General features: G+C 44.0%; 1 protein-coding gene across 8 annotated transcripts in view; it reads left to right on the top strand.

The window, feature by feature from the left end:
* The window catches only part of ATG7 (autophagy related 7), a 252,195-nt gene that overhangs the window by 19,712 nt on the left and 207,432 nt on the right, over nucleotides 1-25,051 (top strand). For all 8 annotated transcript variants that reach the window (XR_007774995.1, XR_007774996.1, XR_007774998.1 and 5 more), the window contains exons 5-7: nucleotides 12,378-12,581; nucleotides 12,852-12,967; nucleotides 13,943-14,018. Coding sequence is in view for 3 of the 8 variants with exons in the window: in XM_050957852.1 (XP_050813809.1) it covers nucleotides 12,378-12,581; nucleotides 12,852-12,967; nucleotides 13,943-14,018 (396 nt within the window). In the remaining 5 variants the exon portion in view is untranslated. The remainder of the gene's footprint in view (nucleotides 1-12,377; nucleotides 12,582-12,851; nucleotides 12,968-13,942; nucleotides 14,019-25,051) is intronic.

Here is a 25,051-nt window from a genome sequence, read left to right as displayed (position 1 = left end):
CCCTGATCACCAATGAGATCTGTGCAGTTGAAACTCTATGCCTGAATCCTTTTATTCAGCTCCATCTGAAGGTGCAGTGACTATAGGTCTGTGCCTAGGACTTCAGATAAGATTCTTATCGTTCATTTCCAAACACACTTTGTGTCTTGCCCTCATAGATGCAAAGAAAAGTTTGAAAATGTGACCAGAGTATATGTGATGCTTATTTGACTTTTCAGACAGCTTGAAACCATAGGTCCAAGAGACGTGAACTGGTCCATTCATCTTAACACTGAAACCTGCTGCCAGCCCCTGAGGGGATCTACCACTGGTGGAACCACACATGGTGGTATCTGGGGCCACAGACTGGCTTAGTTCAAACCTGCCTCAGTCTGTGCCTGCACAAGTATTTCTCCATCAGGAAACCCAGTATTTTAAATACTTTTTGTTCTGAAATTGATTGCCACATGTGGTTCCAAGGTATATCATTATTGTTTTCTTTGAATTACTAGACAACACAGTACCCAACTGGTCACACCAAGAGCTATCTCAGGCTGAATACTGTATTTACTGATTTTGTCATTTTAACAATCAGCTGCATTGCTGTTTATAGGGAGTAAAAGTTAGAGTAAAATAATATGAGGACAAGTATGTTAATATGATATGAAGATGGAGGGAGGACTTTTTTCATTTAAACAAGTCAGCTAGCTAAGCTGTTTTGATTTTATTGTGGGGAAGGGAAAGAATCTAAAAGCTAGAATCTGAAGAGCTGCACTATACTGTGCAGTCTCTTCCCTAGCATTTTAATGAGAGTGCTGTGCTTCAGGGGACAAACTGAAGACAATTTAGAGTTAAAATAGTAGACAAACCATCACATGTGTCTCTGATCTGTCAGCTGGGGGTAAAGTCATTTATGGTCCACACTACTGAAAAATAACAGGAATTTGATGAACCATTATGTCCTTTCATATTGGCCTGTGAGTTTTCAGGTGAAAATGAATGAGAAATGTAATGAGGTTTTGCATAATCCTCTTTCTTGATACAGACTTTTCAGCAGTCCACACTGTGCTTTGGCAGTCACTTCCGAATTTCTCTTAGCTTTTTAAATATTACATGCAAAAAACTACATTAAAAGACCGTTATTAAGGGTGCAAAGTCAAGCACTCAAAAGTTAGGAAATGCCAGAATTAAGGTTGCCTGTGCAACCGTAATTTGGCCACTTTTTCATATGCATTATCACATAGTCTTTAATTTCAATATCAGACTATTTTTCCCTGGAATCCCTCCCTCATTCAGTGCACAGAATGAACTCTGCTCACTTAATGAGCAGCTATTCAAAATATTTTCACCTTGTCATACAGTATGTGACCCTCTGCCTTATTTACCACACTCTCTTCAAACTCTGCTCTGGAGACAGAATTATTATACGCTATCCACATTCTGCAACAAATGGAGCAAGGGTCCTACAGACAGCAGCTTTCTTTACTGTTCAAACCTGATTCATCCCCAGAGCAGGTCCATTTTATGCTGTGAATGAGTCCTCCCAGGTTCAATATCCCCTCCTGGATTCCTCACCTAATCTCAGTGTCCGCCAGCCTCTTTGTTCTGACATTGCCAGTTCTGTCTCCACACTCAAGCTCTTAATCAGATCTGTCCCCCTTCTCTCTGCCTCAATGCTTCTCCATCCTAGTCTTCCCCCTACTTCTCAGTCCAATCTCATTTCCCCTCCCCCCCAATCTACTGGCTCCTAGTCCAGGGGTAGGCAAACTTTTTGGCCCAAGGGCCACATCTGGGTGGGAAATTGCATGCAGGGTCATGAATTTGGGCAGGGGTTTGGGGTGTGGGAGGGAGTGCAGCGTGTGGGGGTAGCTCAGGGCAGGGGTTGGGGTGCAGAGTGCAGGAGGGGGCTCAGGGCAGGGGATTGGGTTGCAGGAGAGGTTTGGGGTGTGGCAGGAGGTTGGAGTGCAGGGGGGGGCTCAGGGTAGGGGATTGGCATGCAGGAGGGCTTCGGGGTGTGGGCTCCGGCCCACCGCTGCTTACCTGGAGCGCCTCTGGGGTGGCAGCAGTGCGCAGCGGGGCTCAGGCAGGCTCCCTGTCTGCCCTGGCCCCACGCCGCTCCTGGAAACGGGTCGGCACCACATCCCTGCGGCCCCTGGTGGAGAGGGGGCAGAGGGCTCTGTGTGATGCCCTTGCTGTGGGTACCTCCCCAAAAGCTTCCTGGTCCCAGCCAATGGGGAGCTGTGTGTGTGGGGGTGTCTGCAGGCGGAGTCTTCTGCCCCCTGCTCCTCCGGGGGCCACAGGGATGTGGGGCTGTAGGGAGCCCGCCTTAGCCCCATGGCGCCATGGAGGTGGAAATTCTGCATACCAGATCCAAAGTCCTGACAGGCCGGATGTGGCCTGCAGGCCGTAGTTTGCACACCCTTGTCCTAGTCTGTTTCATTGCTAGCCAGTCCCAGGTCCACCCTTCCCAGTCCTGTATTATTTGTCCAACCTCGCCAGCCTCCAGTCCCTGTACCCAGGATGATGACTCCTAATCTACTCCCTCCCTGAAGTTCTGGTTATTTTCCCCCTCTGCATTCAAACCAGGTAGTGTCGTCTTCCTTGCTGCCTGGGCTCAACGGGGTCATTGGAAGGACAAGCGAGATAAGCTCCCTGCTCTCAGTACAGGTGTCTGGACCTGGTCTGGCCCGCAGAAGCCAAGAGCTGCAGTTTCTGGGAAGTCCTGCTCAGCCTGATGCTCAGTGTCTTTGGGGAATTTAGTTGCAAAAACTGAGAATTCAAAGTCTGATCAACTTGTCCAAATTTGGGTGGATTTTCACAGGGATGGTGTAAAGTGCATCTCTGACACAAAGGCCACCTCTTGCCATATTTCAGCATATTTCCTCCAAAGTATGGAGATGCTAGAGCTTTCAAAAAAGGTTGCCCAGAAGTTTTGAATGTGGGTAAACAAAGTATATTTCCCTAGCCTCATTCTTGGAAAGAGATGAGCCGCTTTGGCTGAAATTTTTTGAAAACATTCAGCTTGAGGTAGACACCTGACATGAAAAGTTTCAGTTCAACCTGTTAAAAGTTTGGAAAAGCTATAAGCAACTGAAAACAGAGTCTTATGGTGGGATGTGTGAGGCAGCCTTAAAAATAGATGGTGCTATCAACCCTTCCTGTACTACTGGTGTTTTGAATACGGGCTATTCCCTCTTATCAAAGATCCTGTGTGCTTGTTGTTAAAATGAAGTTGTAATCCTGTATTGCTTGCTGTTGAACTGGCTGTGTTGTCACAGATTCAGCACTGTGATGTCACTACACAGGATCGAGGAGGAGGATAAACAATTATATACAATAAAGAAAAAATACCCTTGTTAGAAATGCACACACTTCTGAAAATCATCACATTCCCAGGACAGTCATTAAAATCATGACAGATTAATAATTAATTATAATAAACAATCATATTACTATAGTGCCTGGAAGTCCTAGTCAGAGACCTGGATTATTTTATTTATTTTTTATTTAAATTAAATATAGGTTTATTTTATAAAATAAACCTATTTAAAATAAATGTGAAATTATTACATTTGCCAAGGCCTAAACTTACTATTATCTATTTAAATCATTTAAGTAAAATGACATAAATTTTAAGCAGTACATGTTTGCTGCTTAAATTTTAACAAAGGATTAGACCAGTGAACTGGTGGAAGTCACTGATGAAGGATCTGGAACCAGAGTTTGTTGAAGTGCTAAACCAGTTTTTGATAGCAATTTCCTCTTCTGGAGGTGCAAGATAATATTTTCTTCATTTTATTCAACTAGTTCAGTTCAATGATTAGTTAATTGAAAGTTAAGAATAAATTAAGAATTGAAAAAGCAGGCAAGCTTGTTTTCCTCTCCAAATATATAAATAAAAACTAGGTGCGAGAGGGTGAGATCTACTAGTTCTAAAATCTTGAAGGACATATTGACCAGAAACAATCAGTTCAATTCACTAACTACAGATAATACTTTCTTTGTTTAATAAATCAGTTAGTTTTAAATGCAAAACATGTTTCGATAATTACTTTTCTTCTGTATCCAGGATATTTAAGGTACTTCTATTTAACTGATAAAAACAATTTTAAATGCTTTTTGTACATTATTAATCAAATTCAATTTCTATCTGAATAGAACTTGGCACAAATAATGAGTAACAAAATTAATCATCATCTAGTAATAAATGTATCATTTACCATTTTCTAACATAAAAATGTAAAAATTAGGAATCTGAATAAATGTAAATTAGGATACATAATTACTTAAATAAAATATGCACCTGATTAACATAACGAAGCATGAAATTTAGTGTAAAGGCTATATTTTGTTGCAATCAGCGTGTTTTTCTGATTACCAGCCAATGAGAATCCTCTTTTCTTAAGTAAAATAACTAGAATATACAAATGCAAAACATGATTAAAATCAATGATTTAAATCAAGGTATTCTGCTTTTTTATTTAAATCATAATTAAAATTGATGAGTGAAATCACTTTGATTTAAATCATGTCACCCTGATACAAATACAGAATGTTTTAACAGTGGCCATCTTTTCCTGAGGGCTCAAATCCCACTAAATAACTCGCTTTATATTTACAATAATATATTGCAAATTGGTGAATTGCTTTTAAAACTGCCTATCTAGAGTGGCTAACATTACAGTAGTTGGCTTGGCTTCACAGTATGCCTTTCAACATGCTAATTGTGCAATTAACTTTGCATCCTGCTATGTCTCATCCATATTTTTAGTGAAACCTGCTGGTCTAGTTGTTGATCCTATAATCAGTCCTATTAAAGGTATAATGGATGTTTTCCCATATCTGTGTAGATATTTTATTTTTCATATTCAGTTCCATGCTCAAGTGAATCCCTGTCACATGCTTTGAGGAGAGAATAGAATTGTGTGTTTGTTTCTTTGAGTGCTTGTTCATGTCCATTCCAATTATGTGTGCGCATGTTGCGTGCACGGACGTCGGAAACTTTTAGCAGCTTCTGTCAGGACTGCAGAGGAGCCCCCTAGAGGGTGCCCTTATGGCGCTGTATATAGTACCCTGCTGGCCCAACCTCCCTTCAGTTCTTTCTTACTGTCCGTGGTGTCATTGGAATGTGTTCTCTCGCTTGCGACTGATCCTTTAGCAGTCTAGTTTTACCCGTTAGACAGTTTGTTAGATAGTTAATAAGTTAGGTACAGTTTAGTTAGAGGGGACTGGGATTTAGTTCCAGCCACCAGCATTGGGCTGTGGGGCATGCCGCAAGCCCAGGAGTTTAAAGCTTGCACTACCTGCTGCAAGTCTGTGCTCAACAGTGACCCCCCATGACTCCTGCCTTAGGTGTCTGGGGGAAGCACACCAGATCGAGCGCTGCAGAATTTGCAGGGCTTTCATCTTAAGCAGCTGCTCATGGAGGCCGCGTTACAACCAGCGGCCCAGACTTCCCAGTACTGGGCCTGAGCTCTTCGGTGAGAAGTGGCCCAACATCGGTGCATGATTTGGCACCAAGCTCTAGAGAACTCTGGCACCGTAAATCCCCGGCACTGAGACTACCAGCCCTGGCACTGCTCAAGCTCCCTGGCACCGGCCAAGCGCCATAAGAAAGGAGAAGGAGGACGCTCCCCTCAAAGAGCAACTAAGACACTCAGAGAGGCACCTGCAGCTCAAAGACAGGACTCTGTTTCCTATCAGGAGCTGGCACCGTTGAGTTCAGCGCCCAGCAACTTCAGCGCGGACCAATGTCTAGAGGAGGTCTTGGAACCCACCCATCCATGCCTGACATATATGAGGCTGCAAAGGACCACTTTGACCTGTCAGCACCCAGTCCCCTCCCATGCAGGGAGAAGCCTCCGGTACCACCCAGACATGTGCCATCCAGAGGGTAACCGGCAATGGTGAGCCATTCAAGGTCATCGATCTGGCGCCACTCACGGCACCGCTCCTGTTTGAGCTCATCACAGCGCCACTCCCTGGCACCGACAACCCCACATGATCTTATGGCACTAGATGAAGAAGCGCCCTCAGCTCCACGTTGTCCTCGGTCACTCGGCACTGAAGCAAGATACCAGCTATTTCCCTGGCACTGTATGCTCTAGGGCAGTCGAGGTCTCGGGATAGCCGATACCACTTACCATCCCAATCCTCTCAGCACCAGTCCCTGGCCTGCACCTCTTGGCACCCCTTGGTGGCTCAAGAATCATTGGTACCACCTTGGTCCTCCCGTTTAGCCTCCTCAGACTCTGAAGCCGACTCAGGCCACTTGAGTTATAGCTGGCACCAGACGAAGAGCAGTAGAGAGTTCCACACAGCCTGGCAGCTGCAGTGGCCACCTCCAAGGCAGGCCTGTGGGGTCCAAAAGGGCCACGATCACCAACAGGGCACATTTTCTAGAGCCTCCGGGGGTCGGTGCACTCAATGTGATGCCATTCAAGGTCACCGTATGAATGCACCTTGAGGATAAGAGAGGCCGTGCTCTCTAGACCAATCTTGGACCCCCCCACCCTCCAGAGCAGCCGACAGAGGCAGGTTCATTGCCTGCCCCACTACAGAGAGAGACAACCCCAAGAGGTGACAGTCTTGACAGGCCCTGACATGGCCTACGACTTTGGGGGATTACAGGAGGGTCAGGACGAGGGCAACCATCCTCATGACATGTCCTCATCCTCCCCAGATGAAGCAGTTGTGGGAACATTTGTATCAGGACCCCCACCTATTGACCATAGGGCCCATCAGGAATTTGTCCGTCGAATTGCCCTTAATATGGGCCTTCAACTGGAAGAGGCTGTCAAGCCTGAGGATCCGATGGTTGATATCCTGGCTCCAGAAGGACCCTCAAAGATAGCATTGCCACTGAGCAAGACTATCCAGAGTAATTATAAAACAATCTGGAAAACCCCAGCTTCTATTATCCCAACAGCCAGGGGAGTGGAGAGAAAATACTTTGCCCCATCTAATGGCTATGAATTCTTGTTCTCCCACCTTCCACCCTGCTCCCTGGTCATGTCAGCCATAAACAAGAATGCCAGGGTCATCAGGCCTCAGCACCAAAGTCCAAATAGGCCAAACGATTGGACCTCTTTGGCAGGAAAGTCTACTTCTCAGGAGGCCTGCAACTCAGGATAGCCAACCAACAGGCCATCCTTAACAGACAATTTCAACTCTTGGAACGCTCTCTCCAGGTTTAAGGATCGCCTGCCACAGGATTTGCATGCAGAGTTTTCTGTGCTAATTGTGGAAGGAAAAACAGTAGCCAAGACATCTCTGCAAGCCTCCCTCAATTCTGCTGACTCTGTGTTCAGAATCATATAATCAGGAGTGGCTGTGAGGCATTCAGCATGGCCACTGGCGTCTGGCCTCCCTCCTGAGGTCCAGTACACATTGCAAGACCTCCCTTTCGAAGGCTCTGGCCTTTTTTTTTTTTTTTGGAGCAAATGGACTCCAGGCTGCATAGCCTCAAGGATTCCAGGGATACAACGAAATCCCTGGGAATGCATACACCAGCAACCCAGAGGAAGCTCTTCAGGCTTCAACCTCCACAGCAAAGGCAATACCAACCTTGCCCCAGACAAGACCCCTACTGCAGGCGAGGCAGGATTAATAGAGGCAGGCCATCGAACAACGCGTCTAACCAAGGCCCAAATAAGCCCCAGCCAGAAACAAGCAAGGGTTTTGAAAGCACTCACGAGGGCAACCTACCAATCCAATCCCAGGATCCCTCCCCACAGTTTTTAAACCGGTTATCCCACTTACACCATGCATGGTCCCGTGTAATGTCGGACCGCTGGGTCCTACACATGGTACAGGTGGGATACTCCCTGCAGTTTTCCTCTTTCCCTCCCTCCCATCCACCTTCCCCGTCTTTCAGGGACTCCTCTCACAAGCAACTCCTTATGCAGGAGGTATGATCGCTCATCAATATAGGGATGGTGGAGGAGATCCCCAGGAGCTATGGGGAAAGGGATTTTACTCCTGTTATTACCTAATCCCCAAAGCAAAGGGGGGTCTACGACCCATTCTAGACTTTCGCGAGCTCAACAAATTCATGGTCAAGCTCATGTTCCACATGGCCTCCCTAAGCACTGTCATCCCATCACTGGATATGAGAGATTGGTACGCTGCCCTCGACATGAAGGACACTTATTTCCAGCACACAGACGCTTCCTATGGTTTGTGATAAACTGCGAGCATTACTTGTTCACGGTGCTCCCGTTTGGCCTTTCCGCAGCCCCCCCTCCAGGTGTTCACCAAGTGCATGGCGGTGCTAGCGGCATTTTTTGCTCAAAAGAAAGGTTTGAGTGTACCTGTACCTCGACGATTGGCGTCCCATGTTACACTGGTCAGGGACACCTTTCACAGATTGGGGCTCCTTCTCAACGTAAGCAAGTTGTCACTCATACAGACCCAAAGGATAGAATTCATAGGGGCTGTCCGGGACTCAGTACAGGCAAAAGCAAGCCTCCCAGAACCCAGGTTTCAGGCCATAGAACAAATAGTTGAGATGATATTACAATACCCCACCATAACTGTGAGGGTTTACCTGAAGTTAATAGGGCATATGGCAGCCTGTACTTATGTAGTCAAGCATGCCAGACTGAGTGTCAGACCCCTACAAGCATGGCTCGCATCATGTTACTGCCCAGCACAAGATAGCCTGGACATGGTAGTAACGGTATCCAGGCAAGTCCGAGAGTCTCTGCGTTGGTAGCTGGACCAACCAGTAGGGTTGGGGTGCACACCTAGGGGAACTGAGAACACAAGGTCTGTGGACGCAACACGAGATATCAACCCGAAGGAGCTCAGAGCGGTTCGTCTGGCCTGTCAAACTGTTCATGCCACTTTGCAAGGTCACAGCGTGACAGTCCTGACAGACAACACCACCACTATGTTCTACATAAACAGGGTGGAGCTTGCTCCTCACCCCTCTGCCATGAAGCTCTTCTCCTCTAGGACTTCTGTATAGCCTGGTCCATACAGCTGGAAACATCCTACCTCCCTGGGGTGAGGAACAAGCTGACAGATCACCTCAGCAAGTCCTACCAAGCTCACGAGTGGTCGGTCTGATCAGATGTCCTGCAGTCAGTTTTCCAAAAGTAGTGTTATCCCCAAGTAGATCTATTCACCACCAAGGACAACAAACAGCGCCCTCGGTTCTGCTCATTTCAAAACCATAGCCTGTGCTCCATCTCTGACACGTTCTTAGTGCAGTGGGGAAAGAACCTGAAGTATGCCTTCCCTCCAATCCCGCTGATCCACTGGATCTTGCTCAGGATATGCAGGGACAGAGTAATAGTGATCCTGCTTGCCCCGTCCTAGCCACGTCAGCACTGGTAAAAACACTCCTCGAACTATTAGTACCAATAGCCTTACCCCTGTATCACTCAGGAACACGGGCGCCTTCTCCACCCAAACCTACAGTCCCTGCCCCTCATGGCTTGGAAGCTCCATGGCTAAACTTGATGGAGAGCCAGTGCTCTCAGCCAGTGAGACAACTACTTCTTGGCAGCAGGAAACCTTCCACTAGGCCAACTTATCATAGGGGTAGCCGTGTTAGTCTGGATCTGTAAAAGCAGCAAAGAATCCTGTGGCACTTTATAGACTAACAGACGTTTTGGAGCATGAGCTTTCGTGGGTGAATACCCACTTCCTCAGATGCATGTAGTGGACATTTCCAGGGGCAGGTATATATATGCTAGCAAGCAAGCTAGAGATAACAAGGTCAGTTCAATCAGGGAGGATGAGGCCCTGTTCTAGCAGTTGAGGTGTGAAAACCAAGAGAGGAGAAACTGGTTCTGTAGTTGGCAAGCCATTCACAGTCTTTGTTCAATCCTGAGCTGATGGTGTCAAATTTGCAGATGAACTGAAGCTCAGCAGTTTCTCTAGGTCAACTTACTTGGCCGAGTTGAAAAGGTTCTCCTGCTGGTGTGAAGCCAGATGTCTGTTTTCACTCCAGGTCTCTATCTTGGTTATTCTGGACTACCTACTTCACCTCAAGCAACAAAGCCTATCGCTTTCATCCATCAGAGTACACCTGATGGCTATCTCAGCTTTCCATCCAGGGGAATCTGGGCGCTTGGTGTTCTCAAATCCCATGGTGATGCGTTTCCTCAAGAGATTGGAGAGGGAGCACCCTTACTCTCGATCACCAGTACCAACCTGGAATCTGAACCTGGCCCTCTCCAAGCTCATGAGCCCATCGTTTGAGCCCCTGACCGCTTGTTCCCTCCTTTACCTTTCATGGAAGGTAGTATTCTTGGTGGCCATTACATTGTCAAGGAGAGTGTATGAACTAAAGGCTCTCACCTCCGAACCCTCTTATACAGTGTTTCATAAGGACAGGTGCAACTTAGACCGCACCCTAGAATCCTCCCCAAGGTGGTCTCCCAGTTCCACATGGGACAGGATAGTTGCCTGTGTTTTTTTCCAAAGCCTCACACAAGCCCGCATCAGCAGAGCTTGCATACACTAGATGTTCAAAGAGCCCTAGTGTTCTACATAGAGCGCACAAGGCCTTTTCACAAATCAACCCAACTGTCTGTGGCCATAGCCAATAGACTGAAGGGCCTTCCAGTATCTTCTCAGCTCATCTCGTCCTGGATCACAGACTGCATTCACACGTGCTGTGAGTTGGCTAAGGTCCCAGCTCCGGCAATCACAGCCCATTCGATGAAAGCACAAGTGTTTTCAACCGCCTTTATGGCGCAGGTACCCATCCATGAAATCTGCAACGCAGCTACCTGGTCCTCAGTGCATACGTTTACAGTCCACTATGCCATCAACCAACAGGCCAGAGATGATACAGTGGTCAGCAGGGCTGTCCTCCAGTCAGTCATTCCTTGACTTCTACCCACCTCTGATGGCCAGCTTGGAAGTCACCTAATTGGAATGGATGTGAACAAGCACTTGAAGAAAAGATGATTACTTAGGTCTGGTAACAGTTGTTCTTTGAGATGTGTTATTCACATCCATTACAATACCCTCCCCCCTTCCCCTCTATCAGAGTCAGTGGCAAGAAGGAACTGAAGGGGGGTCGGGCCGGCAAATACAGTGCCATAAGGGCGTCACTAGGGGGCTCCTCTGCTGTCCTAATGGGAACTGCTAAGGGAAAAAATTTTGACATCGGTGCATGTAATGCGCACACACCTAATTAGAATGGACGTGAACAACACCTCTTCGAAGAACAACAGTTACAAAAGGTAAGTAACCATCTTATCCTGAGTGTTGGGTTCCTTTTCTGACTCTACATGAATGAGGGTCTTAAATAGGTAATTACTGGCATTGCTCATCAGAAATTCTCTTTTTTGGATGATAAGTGGCTTTGTGTTGCTTTTCTATTTTCACATAGGAGTGTTTAATGAGTTACATTTCAAATCACAATGAAATGAAAATACTGAATCGTATTTCAAATGAAATGAAAGACTTCTTCCTGCAAATAATTACTGTTCCCAGGTAGTATTCAGAATACTTCAATAGCTCTTGCTTGAATCTACTGTAAAAAAAACACATGGCATACTTGAAAACACAATGTGAGTTAGAGCCAAACTCTTAGCTCTTTAGCTACTTTGCCAGATTTCTATCTTAGTCACACCAGTTAGATCTGCAGTAATCCCACTGACTTTAGTGGAGTTACTCTGGATAATCACTGGTGTGAGATCAAAATCTGGCCCTAAATTTATAAATGTTACATTAGTTTATAAATGCCCCAATTCTCCCCAGTTCCTTAAGTGAAGGGCAGTCAAAAAGCAATTGGAGAAGTTCATAAAGGTTAGAACCATCATTGGTTGTTAGCCAAGATGGTCAGGGATGCAGCCCCTAAATCTCTGACTGCCAGATGCTGGGAGTGGATCATGAGAAGAATCACTTGATAATTGCCCTGTTATGTTTATTCCCTTTGAAGCATCTGTCATTGGCCATCATTCGAAGACAGGATACTAGGCTAAATGGACCGTTGGTTTGACCCACTATTTATGTTCTGAATGTCTCATTTTACACTTTTTCCCCTTTTGTTTTTGGAACACAAATACACACAACTTCTTCCACAGAGAAGCTTGTTTATGGTTTACCATTTCAGAAAACTCAATCCCCACCAAGTCTGAGCGCAGCATTTCTGTAGGGCTCAAGCTCTGCAATTCAACTCACTTCATTAAGCCTGATGTCCATGGTGATAATGGGATGCATTGTTTGTATTAATCTAACTGCAGATAGTATTTCTGAAAATATATTGTATGAAGAAAATTGTGGTAATTAAATACACAATTTGACATTCTTTAACAGTTAACTGTTAACTGCGGTTTGTATTTTATTGTAAGTAATAAAATTCTATTCATAATTTTCAAAACATATAAGCTGTTTTTTCTTTGGCTACCTGTGCTCTTCTTTATTTTTTATAGCTGGTCATCAATGCTGCATTGGGATTTGACACATTTGTTGTGATGAGACATGGACTAAAGAAACCAAAGCAGCAGGAGTCTGGTGATTCATGTTCCAGCAATGCCTCTGGCTCTGCTGATCTCCTGGGATCATCGCTCTTTTCAAACATCCCTGGCTATAAACTTGGCTGCTACTTCTGCAATGATGTTGTGGCACCGGGGGATGTGAGTATAGCTTTAGGCAAATAGTTACTGTGGACCCATTTCAGGTTGTTTGTTTTTTATTGCATTAAAAATGATCCCTTTATGAAACCTAATTTGTCACTGTAAGTGATGTTTATTTATAGCAAATCCCCTTTACTGATACTCAGAGAGATATTGCCACCTTGTATTCATTGAATGACAGGTATTAAAAATTTCTTGTGCAATGGGGTAGCCAAGTACTTTCAAGTAAGTGGGTGTGTGTGTGTGTGTGAGAATTGTTTTTCTCTGTAGTCCACCAGGGATCGGACATTGGATCAGCAGTGCACAGTCAGTCGACCAGGATTAGCCATGATAGCTGGAGCCCTTGCAGTAGAGCTAATGGCTTCTGTTTTGCAGCATCCAGAAGGGTGAGTCTTATTTGAGGGGAAAGGGAGGTATTTATAGGACAACAGGTATTTTGGGGAAGGAGCAGTTCTCTCCAGTATTTTTATTACACATTAAGTAGAGTTAGAGGAGTCCTGTAAGTTTTGAATATTAATAAATATATGCAGGTATCTCATGCAATGCAGACTTCATTATTACAACAATAGTTAGAATTTTGCTTAGAAAAAGTTCTTGTTTGAAGAGTGGGGACATTTGCCTTGCCTATTGCTTTTATGCATTTGTTATCTTTAAAAGAAGTACTGAAAACATAACATTTCAGTAGGAAAAAAATGTTGCTAATAATCTTAGTGTTCCCGCTGCATATTTCTTTGTAATGAGGACCTACCATAACTATTTGCTATGAAGCCCATCAGAGGCTTCATTGTAAACCAAAAAATTGTGATCTTTTTAGCTTAACCCAAAAGTTATTGGGTTTAAAGCAGAAATCACTGGGTGAAATTCTCTGGCCTGTGTTTTGAAGGAAGTCTGACTAGCTAATCATAATAGTCACATCTGACCTTAAAATCTATGAAAAGAAAAACAAATAAAGGAAGTTATGATTTAGATCTGAGTAAGTGATATGTCTCTGAAGCCCTGACGTTGGAAAGGGATCCTTGCAGGCCTGTGCTGAGTATGAAAGGGAGCTTCCAAATTGGTTCCCTTAGAAGATCAAGGCTCTAAAGCGTAAGTTGGTTATGGAAGGAAATGTCTTAGAGCTGGTCTGGAAATGATGTTTTTCCCCCATGAAAATTTTTGACAAAAATGAATTTTTCCCTCTTGGTCAACAGTTTTCTGCAATTTTTTAGGTTTTCAGGTTTAAAACTGGAATGTTTTGTTTTTTTAACATAAATATTTTGTGAAGATATATGTCATTTTCTGTCAGACATTTCAGAAGATGATTTTCCACCAGCCTTAGGCTTAGTCTTTTGTTCTAATTTTCTTTCTTTGATTTTTGCCAGTGGTTATGCTGTTGCTAGCAGTAGTGATGACAGAATGAATGAACCACCTACCTCTCTTGGGCTTGTGCCTCATCAGGTCAGTGAACTAGGAATAAATAAACTAGTTGATATATGTAGCTATGGGGACTTGTACAGAATAAATGTCACATATTTTGTCTTGATAAAAACATGACATAAATGTGGTAGTGCAAAATGAGGTATCCTAACTGAATAAGGAGATATATAGCCAGATCCTAGACTGCACTCTGGCTGCTTTGTGCTGTTTGAATCTGCGTGGACGAGTCTTGTGGCAGTGTACACTTGTGTGTTTGTCCCAACAATCCCTAGCTGCCAGGACTACCTTCAGAGAAAGGAGGGATGGCCCTGGGTAGCCAGCATAAAGTAGCAGTCTTGAAACTGCTTTGCTTTACACAAAGAACCAACAGCCAGCTAGCTTCAGTATTGATGGAGAAGGAAGCTGAAAAGATGCCTCAAAGCCACCTCGGGACCCATAGTCCAATCCTTTGTAAAGCTTGATACCATTCTACCAAATTGGCCACCAGTCTACCAAGCTGGCCTACAACCCCTCTTGACTGTGATGCAGTGCTGGGGACTTAAAGCGCAGCATTTCCAAGGTGATAGCCTGGCTTCCTCTTTTGTCCAAAATTCTGTTTATTCAACAGTTTCCAATGTCCCTGTCATGGTCTAATTCCCCACTCTGAACCTTAGCGTCCAAAAGATGAGGTACCAGCATGAATTCCTCTAAGCTCAATTACCAGCTTAGTACTTGTAGCGCTGCCACCAACCAGGAATTCCAGTGCCTGGTACACTCTGTTCCCCCCAAAACCTTGCCCGGGGACCCGCAAGACCCAGTCCCTCTGGATCTTAACACAAGGAAAGTAAACCCTTTCCCTCACCTTTGCCTCTCCCAGACTCCCCCTCCCTGGGTTACCCTGGAAGATCACTGTGATTCAAACTCCTTGAATCCTAAAACAGAGAGGAAAATTTACCTTCCCCCCTCCTTCTCTCTCCCCCTCCCAGATTTTCCCTGAGAGCAAAAGTAATCCTAACACAGAAATTAACCTTTCTCTCCTCCTTCCCTCCTTTCTCCCTACCAATTCCCTGGTAAATCCAGACCCAGTCCCCTGGGGTCTCACCAGAATAAAAAAACAATCAGGTTCTTAAAGAAGAAAAGCTTTTAATTAAAGAAAGAAAAAACAGTAAAAATTATCTTTGTAAATTTAAAATGGAATAGGTACAGGGTCTTTTAGCTATAGACACTGGGAATACCCTCCCAGCCTAAGTATACAAGTACAAATTAAAATCCTTTCAGCAAAATACCAATTTGAACTCCTTCCAACCAAATAGACATTTGCAAATAAAGAAAACAACCATAAGCCTAACTCACTTTATCTACCTAGTACTATTCTGAACTTATAAGAGCCTGTATCGGAGAGATTGGAGAGAAACCTGCTTGCACGTCTGATCCCTCTGAGCCCCCAGAGTGAACAACAACCAAACACTAACAGCACACACAAAAACTTCCCTCCCTCAAGATTTGAAAGTATCCTGTCCCCTGATTGTTCCTCTGGTCAGGTGACAGCCAGGCTCACTGATTTTGTTAACCCTTTACAAGCAAAAGAGATATAAAGTACTTCTGTTTTATTAACTCCTACTATCTGCTTATGACAGTCCCTCTGAGAACTTTGGCTAATTGGGGTTGTGTGATATCCTGAAGGACATTAATAAAGGGTTATATCATGTATTTAAGTGGCATTTGGGGTCTTTGTAAATTGTAAAATCAGACTGGACTTTAGTTTAATGTCCCAAAAAGAGAAGGAAAAATCATTAGTGGTCGGTTTGTTTAGGTTTTTTGTAACGTCCAGAGAATTAAAGGAAATGATCTATATAAAAATACATATTCGGTTCAGCTTATATATTTTAAGTGATAAAAATATCCATACTTCCTGTTTGATAGTTGTGGAGGTTTTAGGAGATTACTTGGAACAATTCACTTGCTCCAGGGATGTTTTTGTATCAGTCTCCTAGCACAGCATGGCATATTATCTGAACTGAGTGCAAATAAAGATTTCTACATTTATCCAGAGGGGATTGTTTTCCTTTTTAGATAAGGAGAAACAACAGCCAAAGCAAAACCTCATTCTCTTCATGGTCAAGTCATTCACTTCCATAATGAAAACATATACACTGAAAAGTATTTGCTTTTTTAGTTAAAAAGTCCTGCCTTTTATTGAGAAAGATTTCTCTTCGTAATATTGTGGATATAGCTCCTTCTAAGAGAAATGGGATAATATGGGGAAAACAATATTTAGTTGAAGTTGGGAGGAGAGGGAATGTGTTTAACAGTGACCACTATTTTTGAAGGTTAAATCTTCAATAAATAGTAATATAAAAATCAAATTGTAATATATTTGCTCTGACTTCATTATATATGAGTTTTAACCTTACACTTGTTACTATATGTATCAAAATGTCAATCTTATGCTGGTGTACTTTGTAAAAACAGAATTACATTTCTACCTTGTCTTAAGTAAAGAATACCGAATCAGCATTAATATGAAAATAATTTCCTGTTCGCTGCCTTCCATGTTTGGATGCAAAGAAGATTGCACTAATGCTGTATTCTGTGTGACACTTGCTATTGAAACTCTCCAGCCGTTCATGTAGGTCAAAAATAATATTTTCCATTCCCTATACTTCCTGCAAATGAAAATTGTCTATATAACCTATAAGTAGCCTATAGTTTTTGTTGCGAACCTTGCATGGTATTCACTTGCCTCATTGTCATTTACTGAACTGTATTCTTAAGATATGTCCTTCATAAAATATTAGGCTTCAGACTGAGAAAACCTTAATTTAGTTATTGTTCTTGTGTCAGACATGGTTTTGCTTCCACATTTTATGTTAAATTACAGTCTTTTCCATCCAGATACTGTTGAGCAAAAGTTTCTTCATTGGGTGTCAAATGTCAAAATATAGGAATCCATGTTTTCTAAGTACTATGGCAACTAATCCTATTATGTATTGCTTATCTCTTTGAGCAATGCAACTGTCCAGCCATTCACTTACTTCACTAGATACTTTTTTCTGATTTTTAGTGTCTAAAGAATTACTTTATTGGCCACTCCTTTGTTTTGCATTCTTTAAGCCCAGTGAATATGCAACTGTATGTGGGGAAAGTATGGTATTAGTATTTGTGTAGTTGCTTGCTAGCATTATTGCAAATTTTAAGATTTTTGTCTCCCTTCCAAAGGAGGAACCGCATTAAGTCAAACTGTTCTTTGTGTGTCTAGTAAAACTACTTTTTACAAAGTGGTCAGGAATCCTGTGTTTATTACAAGAGACATTTGCACAATAATAGTTAGCTGTGTTGCAATGCCTTCATGCAAGGTCAGCATTTTCTTTCTCACCCTGTCTTCCTGCATTTGGACAAAAAGTTCCCTGTTGGTTAAGGAGATGTAATCCTATCATTGTGCCCCCTTTGCCCATAGCATATCCTTTTAGTATAAAAGGAAGGAACTGCCTTAGTTTCCCAGTCTAATTTCTCGTTAGGCAAATTTTAGTTGGTATTTCTTATAACATTGCTGCATCTCTCTTTTTTCTTCCCTAGTTATACTTTTTTCTGTGGCTTTTAAGGACATCTTGGCTTCATTTTTCAAATAATTTTCACTAATTTTGGGTGCTTCAGCCCCAGATTCTGATTGTTACTGGCATCAAATTGAAACTGACGGTACTTCATGAGTAAGTCTGATGGCAATAGAACTGCTCATAGAGTAAGGCATTATTATTCTTCGAGTAGTGTCCCACATACCTTTGATTGGAGATTTTCACTAACAGTGTCCGTTCAGCCCACACATGCGCTGCTGATATCCTCATGACCCTCACCAAAGCTATATCAGACTGCACAGGCGAACTGTCCTCAGTTTCTTCTCAGCCATCCCGGCCTGGGACAGATCCTAGCATGTCTGCATTGTGCGTGCTTTGGCTATTTGCTGTCTTGCAGTCTCGCTTGGAATATTTTAGTTTTTCGTTAGTAGTAGTTAGTTACTGGTTATTTGGAAGATTATCTTATTTCCTCCCAGTAGGTCCTCGCTGAAAGTGGCATGCCTAGTTCAGCAGGTTTAAATACTGCATTATGGGTAGAGGGGGGGATCTCAGTCAGTGATGGACATGCTAAGTGCATTCACTGCCAAGGGGAGTCCCACATCCCACAGAAATGTAATTTCTGTTCAGGCTTCAAATCCAGGGCATAGAGAAACCAAGCTGCGACTGTTAATCATGGAGCACTGCCTTTGCTCCACTTCAGAGCCAGACCACAAGAACCACAACCTCACCTACTGCTGCAACTCGACTTGGTACCACAACTCTGCTTGGTACTGCAAGACTTTAGGATCTATCGTGATTGCTGAGCCAGAGTCTCCATTGCTTCCAAGTATCGATGATCTCCTGGTATGAAGAACCACTTGGTCTCCAGACCATTATAAATCTTCAGTAAAGTCTAATTCACCTCCTTTTCATTATCATCAATCCCTGTTCAGGCGTCTCCTGCATACCCATACAGGAACCCCCTTTCTCAAAGATACAGGAAAAATCATAGAAGATTAGGGTTGGAAGAGACCTCAGGAGGTCATCTAGTCCAGCCCCCTGCTCAAAGCAGGGCCAACACCGACTAAATCATCCAGCCAGGGCTTTGTCAAGCTGAGCCTTAAAAACTTTTAAGGAAGGAGATTCCACCACCTCCCTAGGTAACCCATTCCAGTGCTTCACCACCCTCCTAGTGAAAGAGTGTTTCCTAATATCCAACCTCGACCTCCCCCACTGCAACTTGAGACTACTGCTCCTTGTTCTGTCATCTCCCATCACTGAGAATAGCCACACTCCATCCTCTTTGGAACCCTCCTTCCTTACTCTTCTCTTCTGCAGACTAAACAAGACCAGTTCCCTCAGTCTCTCCTCATAAGTCGTGCCCCAGCCCCCTGATCATTTTTGTTGCCCTGCGCTGGACTCTCTCTCCAATTTGTCCACATCCTTTCTGCAGTGGTGGGCCCAAAACTGGACGCAGTGCTCCAGATGTGGCCTCACCAGTGCTGAATAGAGGAGAATAATCATTTCCCTCGATCTGCTGGCAATGCTCCTACTAATGCAGCCCAGTCAGGGCTGGCTCCAGGCACCAGCGAAGGAAACAGGTGCCTAGGGAGGCCAATAGAAATGGGCAGCACGTCTGGGTCTGCAGCAGCATTTCAACGATGGGTCCTTTACTCCGTCTGCGCCGCTTTGGTGGCAGCTCAATCTTTTTTTTTTTTCTTTGCTGCTTGGGGAGGCAAAAAAGCCGGAGCCGGCCCTGAGCCCAATATGTCGTTAGCCTTCCTGGCAACAAGGGCACACTGTTGACTCATATCCAGCTTCTCATCCACTGTAATCCCTAGGTCCTTTTCTGCAGAATTGCTGCTTAGCCAGTCGATCCCCAGCCTGTAGTGGTGCATGGGATTCTTCTGTCCTAAGTTCAGGACTCTGCACTTGTCCATGTTGAACCTCGTCGGATTTCTTTTGGCCCAATTCTCCAATTTGTCTAGGTCACTCTGGACCCTATCCCTTCCCTCCAGCATATCTACCTCTCCCCGTAGCTTAGTGTCATTCGCGAACTTGCTGAGGCTGCAATCCATCCCATCATCCAGATCATTAATAAAGATGTTGAACAAAACTGACCTCTGGGGCACTCCGCTTGATACCAGCTGCCAGCTAGACATTGAGCTGTTGATCACTATTTGTTGAACCTGACAATCTAGCTAGCTTTCTGTCCAACTTACAGTCCATTCATCCAATCCATACTTCCTTAACTTGCTGGCAAGAATACGGTGGGAGACCATATCAAAAGCTTTGCTAAAGTCAAAATATATCACGTCCACTGCTTTCCCCATATCCACAGAGCCAGTTATCTCATCATAGAAGGCAGTTAGGTTGGTCAGGTATGACTTGCCTTTGGTGAATCCATGTTGACTGTTCCTGATCACTTTTCTCTCCTCCAAGTGCTTTAAAATGGTTTCCTTGAGGACCTGGACCATGATTTTTCCAGGAACTGAGGTGAGACTGACTGGTCTATAATTCTGTGGGTTCTCTTTCTTCCCTCATGTCCAGGGACCTCATTGCTTTTGGTAGGAACAGCCTTGGATGCCACCCCCACCCCCATATGGTCCTCCATGCTTATATTGGGATCCCTGGGCAGCTGATTACCAGCAGTTCTCCAACCCTCTCCTATCAAGAAGCTCAACTCAAGCTTCCACTCCCCAGCACACCACTCAACAGGAGGAAATTTTTGAGGATCAGGAGGCTAGGGCAGAGAAAGGAGCTACCCCTCAGACTATCATCTTATCCCCTCATCACTCGATGATTTTTGGCAGTGTCAAGACCTCATTAAACATGTGGCAGACTCTCTGCAGATACCTATTGATGAGGTCAAAGAATCTCAACACAAGCTATTGGATGTTGTTCACTCTGCGATGCCATCCAGAGTTGCCCTTCCTGTTGACAAGGCTGTGCTGGAACCTGCGCAATGCATTTGCCGCACACTGGCCACAGTAACACTATATGTGTAAGAGAGCCAGTAACAAGTAGTGTGTTCTCACCAATACCTCTGAGTTCCTGTTTTCTCACCCTCCACCCAACTCTAGTAGCTGACTCAGTGAATGTACAGAGCAACACTGGTGTAAGTCCATCCTACATGACAGACACCAGAAGCACTTGGACCTTCTGGGGAGAAAATCTTATTCATCTGCAACCCTACATTTCCACATCACAAATTACCAGGTGCTAAGGGCCAAAAACAGTGTTACAAAGTATGCAAAAGTTTGGTTCTTTGGTCTCCCTCCAGACCAAAAGGAACAAGCTGAGAGATGGTTATTGGCCAGACCATCTCTCCAGGTGGCTTTGGATGCAGCAGTAATGGTAATGCACAGGGGCATCATGGCTCCAGTTGTCTAGTTTCCCCAGAAAAGTCTGGAATACAGTAGAGGACTTCCCATTTGATTGACTGAAGTTGTTTGCGGATAATACTGATGAATTGTTGAATACTACTGAAGATTCTAGGGCCACTACACTCCAGTGAACAAAAGGAAATTCAGTATATTACAAACAGTCCAAAGATCCCACCTGGTGCAATGGTCTGGAAAGAGAAACAGGTTCTGGAGAAATAAATCCTCTAATCCACCTGATACAACTTTGCAGCATACTTAGTCTTTGAAGCACCAGTTTTGACAGGATGGTTAAGGTTTGAGCCCTCTCATCTCTTCAGCTTGTCAGCTGCAACGATTTGCCTGCCTCTTCCCATATGGAGACTGACTCTTCTGTTTCTGACAAACATGGGAGCATATCATCTCAGGACAAATGTGTGCTGGAAATATCGTTGCTGGGCTACATCGTTCATTTTATCTCCCTCCCTCCTCCTCATTCCCCTCCCCTGTCCCTCTTCAGAGACCCCTCTCATGAGTTCTTATGAAGACAGGAAATAAACACCCTTCTTTATATTGGAGTAATAGAGCTGGTTCCTGGTCAGCACAAAGGAAAGGACTTCTACTAAAGGTACTTCCTTGTGCCAAAGAAAAACTGAGGGTGGAGACCATGTTAGATCTAAGACTCTTATACAAATTTTTGAGTCTCAAAAGTTCAGAATGGCGACCCTGACAGCTGCTATTCTGTCTCTAAATTCAGAGTATTAGTTTTCAGCCCTCGACCTTCAAGACGCATACTTCCACATAACGATACACCCATTCCACAGGAGGTTCTTGTGTTTTGTCACAGGCTGGGTTCAGTACTGGGTACAGTCATCTGGACTTTCCTGGGCTCCAATTGTTTTTTCAAAAGTTCTGTTGGTAGTGGCTGCCTATTTGCATCATCAGGCAGACATGGTATTCCTGTACCTTGTTGACAGACTGTTCAGGGGTTGATTGTGCCAAGAGGTGTTGATTGCCATGTGGACAGCACATTCTCTGTTCTTGGACTTGGGTCTTCAGTTGAACTGGGTGAAATCGACACTGACTCCCATACAGAACATACAATTTATAGGAGCATCCCTGGATTCCTTGGCATCCAAGATCTTCCTTCCCATGGACAGGTTCATGACACTATCAGACCTTGTCATAAGTATGCGAGGGAGCCTTCAGACTTCAACAGAAACAGTCTTTGACTTCTAGGTCACATGGCAGTTGCACTTTTGTGACAGAAAATGTGAGATTATGACTCCATTGTTTCCAGGGATGGCTCAGGTCAGTGTACTCACTAAAAAGAGACAGCCTGCACAAACTGGCATCAGTTCCTCAGCAGGTGAAACACTCCCTATGCTGATGGAAGGTTCATCGCAATGTAGGTGCAGGAGTTCCCTTCCTTTAACTAACGCTAACTGTAATCATGGATGCATCTCTTTTAGAGTGGGTGAGGGCACACCTCAATGCTCTCAAGGTACAGAGCAGATGGGCACCCCGTGAAACCACCGTCCATTTCAACCTGTTGAAGCTTACAGTGATCAGAAATGCCTGCTTTCATTTTCTGCCTCTTATCCAAAATGCCGTCTATTCTGTTCAAGAGGGAGTGGGGCATTTAGGTCACAATTCCTTGGGGAATACTTTTCTTGGATTTATACCTTTTCCCCAAAGCCTCTGATCCTCAGAATGAACAATATCAGACAGGACAAATCCACAGTTATTCTAATAGTGCCAATGTGGTTGAAGCAGGCATGGTTTCCTTAACTGTTTCACCTAGCTCTTTGTCCAGAGGTAAGTCTTCCGATCACTCCTCAGCTCCTTTCCCAGGACACCAGTTGACTGCTGCATCCCAATCTGAGAATTTTCCACCTCAAGGTTTGTCTCCTTGATGGTTCATAGAATTAGAGTCAGCCTGTTCTACAGAGGTACAACATGTATTACTAAATAGTAGGAAAAATTCTACCAGAAATACTGACCTGCAAAAGTGGAGATGATTTAGTCACTGGTGCAAACTTCAGGGAGTTGTTTCCAAATCTGCCTCACTTCCAGTTATTCTAGATTACATGCTGCAACTAAAGAAAATGGGACTGTCAGTTCTCTTAAGGTTCATTAAAAGTTTTGCATACCACAGTGGAAGGTTCTTGCTGTTTGCTCACCCTACAAGTATAAGGTTTGTGGAAATCTTATTTCACAGGTGAAAGTTTGTTCCCCAGTTCAAGACCTTAATTTAGTTCTTAAAAAAAAACTCATGAAACCTTCCCTTGAACCAATTGCAACCTTCTCCTCACAGAATTTGTCTATGAAGACAGCTTTCTTAATGGCTATTACATCAGCCACAGAGTCAGAGAAATTGGGGCCTTAATGGCAGGCCCCTCTAACACAGTATTCTATAAGGACAAGGTTTCCTTACAGCCACACCCCAAGTTCCTTCCTAAGGTGTCTGAGTTTCTTCTGATTCTGATCATTTACCTTCCAGTTTTCTTTCCAAAACCACATAATTCCAATCAGGAGACTGCTTTCCATACTCTAGATGTGAGGAGGGTGTTGTCATAGTATAATTCCCAAATCTGGACCTTAGCATCCAAAATATGGGTACTAGCATGAATTCCCCTAAGCTTAATTACCAGCTTAGATCTGATAGGCTGCCACCAGTTAGGATTCTGAATACCTGATAAACTCTGGTCTCCCCAAACCTTTCCGTGGGGACCCCCAAGACCCAGATTCCTTGAGTCTCACAACAAAGGGGAATGTACCATTTCCCTTCCCCCTCCTTTTCTTCCTCCCAGCTCTTTCCCGCCCTGGGTACACTAGGAGACCACCGTGATTCAACTCCTTGAATCACCGCTTCCCCTTCCCTTCTTCCCCAGAGAGAGATACAGAGATAAACGCAGAGAGCAGGTTTTTCTTCCCTCCTCCCTTTTCTTTCTCCCACCAATTCCCTGGTGAGTGCAGACCCTTCCCTGAAGTCTTACAAAAGATAACCAAAAAAAAAAAACAATTAAATTCTAGAAAAAAGAGGAAAACTTTAATAAAGAAGGAAAAACATAAAAATTGTCTCTGTTATCAAGATGGTAAATATACAGGGCTTTTATAGCTATTAGACAATAGAAAGAACCTTTCTCCAGCAGAAACACAATTTAAGCTACTTCCAGCAAGTACACATCTGCAAATAAGAAAAACAAGGTAAAAGACTATAACCGCCTTTTTACTTACTAACTATTCTGAATAGATAAGAGACTGTAGCAGGGAGATTGGCAGAAACCTGGTTGCACCTCTAGTCTCGTCCAGGACCCAGAGAGAACAACGCACAAACCCAAAACCCACAAACAAAGGCTTCCCTCCACCGAGATTTGAAAGTATCTTGTCTCCTGATTGGTCCTCTGGTCAGGTGTTGCAGGTCACTGTTTGTTAACCCTTTACAGGTGAAAGAGACATTAACCCTTAGCTATCTGTTTATGACAGGTGTTTAGCCTTCTAACTATATAGGACTAAATCATTTTGGAAATCTCTTAGACTGTTAGTTGCATTTGCAGATAGATCTAAAGGTTCTGTTGTTCCTACCCAAAGGCTATCAAAATGAATTTCTGGATGTATTATTGCTTGTTACGGTGGTGCGAGCATTCCACCCCCTTCTGGTGTATTAGCTCACTCTACAAAGGCACAGTTTACATCTATGGCTCTACTTGAGAATGTCCCAGTATCTGAGCTCTGCAGAGTTGTTACATGGTCATTGGTATGTACGTCTCCAGATGCTATGTTCTAGTCAGCGCTTCTAGATCTGATTTGGCAGTTTGCAATGCAGTTCTGGACTTGGTTCCAGAGTTCCCTCCTCTTTATAGGGGATACTTCTCAGGAGTCATCTGAAGTGGAGCATTCAGGATCATTACTTGAATAAGAAAGAGAGGTTACTCACTGTGTGCAGTCACTGTAGTTGTTTGAAATGTGTCTCCCTGTGGGTGCTCCATTACCTGCTTCCTTACCCTCTGCTTCAGAGCTTCTAAGACTCAGTGGTGGAGAGGGAGCTGAGGGTGGTTCACTTGTGCAGCTTGATATATCCTCAGTGCAGGGCACAAGGATATCAACAGTGCATGTGTGGGCAGAACAGACATTGCTAATGACAAGCTCCCACCAGAGG

This window comes from Gopherus flavomarginatus, chromosome 6, assembly GCF_025201925.1.
Source record: "Gopherus flavomarginatus isolate rGopFla2 chromosome 6, rGopFla2.mat.asm, whole genome shotgun sequence".
Taxonomy (NCBI): domain Eukaryota; kingdom Metazoa; phylum Chordata; order Testudines; family Testudinidae; genus Gopherus; species Gopherus flavomarginatus.
Note: the sequence above shows the minus strand (reverse complement) of the source record. Positions and strands in the feature narration are given on the sequence as shown.